General features: G+C 40.9%; 1 protein-coding gene across 1 annotated transcript in view; it reads right to left on the bottom strand.

Annotated features, from left to right (window-relative positions):
• The window catches only part of LOC109992877 (uncharacterized), a 59,984-nt gene extending 54,739 nt beyond the window's left edge, over nt 1-5,245 (bottom strand). The window contains exon 1 of the mRNA XM_020645648.2: nt 4,044-5,245. Within this exon, the coding sequence (XP_020501304.2) occupies nt 4,044-4,154 (111 nt within the window). The 5' untranslated portion in view covers nt 4,155-5,245. The remainder of the gene's footprint in view (nt 1-4,043) is intronic.
• Between the last annotated feature and the right edge of the window lie 555 nt (nt 5,246-5,800).

The raw sequence follows: 5,800 nt of genomic DNA, 5'->3' as shown, positions 1-5,800 counted from the left end.
CGATGCACACAGCATGTTATGTGAATTTAAAATACATGATCGTTTCATGCAATTTCATCAGACGTGCCTGCGCTGGAGAAGTTGGAGATAAAATTAGCTCTGGTACACGAGAAACCAAAGTGACTGGTTTATCGTCATGTGTGGTTTGTTCGCCAATTAAGTCTCTTGATATAGCTTTCTATTTCTGGACGAGGTGACAAACACGGTTGAATACGTGCCTTTGAAATTCCTCAGTTTTTTCTTGTAATTAGAGAACAGTTATTTATGGTAACTGTAAGCGGTGGAAATTGTACCTTGTGTTTTTGAGTTGTTTGTAGTTTAATAAGTCTCAATGCTGGATCTTGTGAATGTGTTAAAGCAGCTTCATTAGTTTGTCATGTGTTTAGTGAAGCACAATAATCAATGTGTGAGGAGACATATAACTGAACACCTGAGAAATGAGAAATGTAGGTCTGGTATCAATGTTTGTTCGATTTAAAGGTTCTATATGTAACTTTTTACATGTATAAATAGTTTTTTATCGCCCATTAATAAGCGAACGGTTAACTGATGTGAAAAAGTAGATGTTCACTGTCTATCTGTGTTGCGTGTATAAAAAGTTTCTCCGAGTTGTATTTTCCGTGAAAGCTCCAGGAAGTGACATTTTATGCATGTTTTCAACGTCCTCCTCACTCCGCTCCGCTTGCAGAGAACAACAGTACAAACTCATCACACACTCCCGGTCTTCACCTCCACAGCCAGAGGCTGTCTTCCACACACTTCTATCCGCCCTAAGAGCTCTCAAAGGCGGACAAACTCATCACACACTCCTGCTCTCAGCCAGTGCCTGCTGAGACTGTGGTTTGTAGGATGGAGAATGAAATACATACACACAGACTCCTTCACAGACTTTCACATGTGTATGACCATTTACCTCCTCTGTAAACATTATGTCAGTAAATATCCAGTGTTTCGCAGCCGATGATGATGCTCGTTTGTGTACGTACGAGCACGTATGACGAGCACGCGAGGGAGATCGAGCAACAGGTTACTGGTGCAGTTCACCTAACGGCCATGCGGTGTCGCTGCTAACACAGTATTTTTGAAAGTTACATATAGCCCCTTTAAATTGGAAAGTTGTTTAATTTGGAACATTTATTTACAAAAGGAATTAGTTGAGACTATCCTGGAAGAAGTTTGAATTGGAGCTCAAAAATGAATTTTGTTTATCCTGCAACAGTGTAATAATCTGATACAGAATTAAGTATATTACCGAAGGATCAGGTGTTCTCCTGATATAAAACTAACATTACAGGATTTTAAGGAATATGTTTCCAGTTTGAATTCAAAAGAATGAAAGAAGATGGGCTTTTAAAATGTAGTTTTAATGATAGAAATCAGTAAAGCCTCTGAGGACATACCAATGTCTAAAATCACAATAACTGTTCTGCCTGTGAATATTTGACAACAGGTTTCTTGACGTCACATTTAGCGGGCTATACATTTTTTTCTTCAGAGGTTTACTGCCTACTCCATCCATTAGTTGCTGGGACCAGTCTGTCAACTCAAGACCAAAGTGGCATCAACCCATCGACAAGCAAACTGGCATTACTCACCATTAAGTGATAAAAGTATTTCAAGTAATATTTCTGTACACTACTTCTTCAAATTAGTAACGGTCACTTAATAATACCAAACTGTCCAAAAATGAAAAAAGTCAATGTTGAGGGGTTTTTTTAACCATCAAATCAGTTGTTGACAAATCAGAGCGGTGGTTATGTTTCTAACTATGGCGAGAAATGGTCCTGCAACATTTTAACTCAAAGCTTAGCTGTCTCCATGTTGTTGTTTGGACCTGAGATTCACAGTGATTCTCTGTGAGGCCTAATCAGAAAGCAGATGTATTTATGTAGCTGTGATTGGTGAAAGCTGTGGTTGAGACTGACAGCTAACCGATCAAAGTGAATTCATCCAAAAAACACAACACATTAGAAGGTTCATTTGATTTCTGTCTCCTCTGCCTTGAGTCCTGATTTTGTATCGGTCCTGATAGGAGCATTAGATCAGAAAACCAGTCTATACATTGTTATATTGTTCCATTCAGAATATAAATATTTGTCCAAGTGTTTGGAGAAGTCACTGCACACTCAGCCTATAAAAATTTGATCAAGGCTCTTTTATTAACTGTGATCGGAGCCTCATGTTGCACGCAGCTCTTCATCAGGCTCAAGAAAAGCTGCACTGTGCCAGGGGCATAAAAACACTCACTGCAACCACATGTTCATTTTCTTGTGTCTCCGGCTAAACACACAACTAGAGTACATTGTCAGATTTGATAACACATTCCCAGCTCTGCTGTAATTCAGATTTGGGATTTGCCCTCCTTATTATTCATTAGAAACCATAAATACGCGTGTTATGCAAGTGTTACATTATGCATTCATGTGATAATGAAAAGTCCAACATCTGCATGTTGAGTTGCTGCAGCCAAACGCAGTTTTAATAAGACGGCCAATAAAAGAACACAAACACGCGGCTGCAGCTGCAGGATACTTGAGCGCTGCCGCAGCCTCTATTGTGTTCCTTCTAGTTAATTACAGTCGGACTCAGGTGCATTGTTGATTTAGTGTATAAGGCCAGTCACTCACACAGACTGATGGCACCATCATTTCTCCATGGTATGTCATCATCATCTATGATTTATAACGGTTATTAAAAGTATTGACACAAGTTAAAGTGAAATATGGTCTGACAGTGATAACACGAGGCACAGAGGACAAAGACGGGGTAAAAACCTGTGTTCAAATTATCACAATTTTAATCCACATCGAGTCGGTGCAAGACTCGAATGATTGCTAATACTCCAAAAATGAAACAGACATGTTTTAAAAGAGGTTAAAAGTTGTATAATTTTGGTTAATCTAGTAATAAATTGTATTAGAAAAAAGGACTTATTCCTGCTTCAAGGCGCATCTTGAGTTGTGCTTGTAATAATATACTGTTCTGCCTCGACACTGCATCTCCACATCTTACATGATGTCTCTCTTCAAAGCCTGTGGGGACATTTTTGGAATGTCTCCACAAGGACTTACTGTAGTCCTGTTTGCTTGTGATGTTCAGTAAGAGTGAAGGCACAAGGTTTAACCGGAGTTTAGATTAAGAGAAATAATAAAGAAAGTGTGTGACTCATCTAGTCATCTTGATTCTTCCCACACAGCTGCAGGACTGCACATGACAGCAAGTTTCTCTCAACTACTGTTCATTCACATTTTATCAACGTGCACCTACATTTTTTTTTTTTTATCTGTAGCCAGATTTTATTTTTGACACTTCTTTTTTTCTTTTTTTTTTTTTCTCTCTTGCTTTTTTTCTTCTTTAAATGAAGGAGTTTTGCGAATCTAAGTTCAAATGCACCGGCCAGAATTAAGCATCAAACGGTCAACACTTGACTTCTGCGTGTGCTTGTAGAAATAAGAGCTTAAGCACCGTGTCAAACTGAAGCTTAATGTAAAGAAGAAGAAGAAGAAGAAGAAGAAGAAGAAAAAGCCCTGACTCTTTACTGACCTCAGACATCAAACATTTAAAATGTAGGACACAAGATGCCAACCAATGTTTAAGTGCGGACTTGGAACCAGAGGAGCTCTTAATGTAAGAGAGAGGGAGGAAAACCCTCTCCAGCTTCCCCCACCCCCATCTTTCTGCATCTTTCTGCCTCAGAGTCAATTAACCTAATGGAAGTGGCAATTAATTAACCCGGCAAACACGATGATTAAGGACCTGACAATCAAGCGAGTGGGAGGGGTTTAAGTGATGCTGATTTAGAGGTAATGGCTTTTCTTTGATGCAGCAAATAATAGAAACAGAGACGCACATGCACTCTGGATTAAGCCAGATTTATGTCAATTAAAGGTGCTCAGAGCTGAAAGAGTCAGGGAAGAAGTTCAAGTATAGACTTTCTAATAGCAGTAAACCTACAATTAGGGCTTCGAACAGATGTTTATAAATAAAAACACCTTTTTTGGGGGGCTATTTTTTCCTGTCTCACAGCAAAATAAAGGGCTTACCGTGTTTCTTGGTCCAGTGGTTCCTATTGGTCCTCTGAACACCCCCTTGATGCTCCTCAGTTGTCCGTCACGCAGGTGGGTGGAACTGATCACAATGTAGTAGCACGCCATTGGATTTAACTTTTTGAAACTAAAAGAACAATCTAGTGCTACTTTAAGAAAAAAGAAAACAAAAAGTCGTCTTCTTCTCCTCCTTAATATTCTGCTCCGGCTCTCCTCATTTCCTCTGCTTTATAAAGAAGAGGAGGGACTGAAGAAATAACACGAACAAAAAAAAAAAACAACAAAAAGAGAAAAACTAGGAGCGAAGTGCCCCCCTCCTCTCCTGCTGCTGCTCTGATTTATTCTCTCTCTTCTCAAAGTTTTGTGCCGGTGACTCTCTGACTCTCCGCTCGTCTTCCCTCAGCTTCTGTCTCTTTTTAAATATTTCACCCTCTGCTCCTCCTTCCGCTCCTCTCTTATCCGGCTTCTCTTCCTCTAAATGTTTTTATTCTCTTTTCAAATTCTCTCTAGGTCTCCTTTGAATTATTTCTCACTTCTTTTTCCTCTCCAGATGTTTTGCCCCCATCTTTCATTCATCAATCTTTCCTTGTCATTGGCTCCCCTCAGCCTCCTCCTCCCTCTTATTCTTGCTGAGTCGAAATTTCTTGCCGAAATCTCAGCCTGCTCATTGATCAGCCTTGCAGTTCCTCTAACTATCTCCCGCCGGCTGCCTTCCTCTCTCTCTCTCTCTCTCTCTCTCTCTCTCTCTCTCTCTCCACTTCAACCCCCTCTTTGGTTTCCCCTCCCTCTAAGTACAAAGCAGGGGTACTTTTTCCTCCTCCTCTGCTTCTCTCTTTGTCTTTGTTTCTCTCTTTGCCTCCTTGTTAGTGAGGAGAAGAAGAGCTCAGTCTTTTTCTGTCAGAGGCGGCGTGCAGCTTCCTCTCAGATGCTCCTCTCCTCTCCTCTGCTGCCTGCGCTGCATGTGTTCGCTCTCCTCCCTCCCTCCTCCTCCTCCCTCTCTCTGCTGATCTCTTGCTCTGTGGCCAGCAGAGTGGTTTGCTCCTCAGTTACCCGCGGTTACCATCTGCCCTTTTAACGCATGGAGTGCTGACGCTTGCTCTCTCCTCCCTCCCTCTCCAGCTCCATTCCTCCCTCTCCATCTCTCTCTCTGCCTCTCCTCTTGCTGTCTTTCTTCTCGCTTTAATCATCTCCTTCGCTCCCTTCTTCTCTCTTTCTCTCGAGCCAAAGGAGACAAGCTCCACCTACTGGCAAGCAGGAAGCACAGAGGGGAAAAGAAGAAGCAGCAGGAGGTGTTCTCTGATTTCATGCAGGTTATCTTTGAGAACTCTTATTTCATTAATCATTTTGTGTAGCCTAAACAAATATTTTAGACTGAAAGCAAAAATGGAGCTGGTTGTGATCTGGAGCCCGAGGGCATGGTTTACGATCAGATCTCTGGTTCTGGTTAGGGGTCTTTAAACAGAGAATCTCGGGGGGGAGAAAAGAAGAAAGGAAAACGCTGACCAAGTGGTTCTGAGCACAAAGTGGTATGAAATGCATTCACATAAATGACAGATGGAGGGCTAAATATGCCCAGATAATAATGTATTATTAAAAAATTATAAAATAAATGAAATACTGAAAGTTAAGTGTTCGCCTTTGTAATATGATTTCAGCCCACTGTCATTGCAAAGCATGATATTGACATTCTGAGCCACCCTACAATTTAATGTATAAATGTCAAGTACTAGCTCGCATAGGTGTGAAAAGTGTAC

This window comes from Labrus bergylta, chromosome 10 (genome assembly GCF_963930695.1).
Source record: "Labrus bergylta chromosome 10, fLabBer1.1, whole genome shotgun sequence".
Lineage (NCBI taxonomy): Eukaryota > Metazoa > Chordata > Actinopteri > Labriformes > Labridae > Labrus > Labrus bergylta.
The sequence above is the reverse complement of the archived record's forward strand: the minus strand, read 5'-3'. Positions and strand labels throughout refer to the sequence as shown.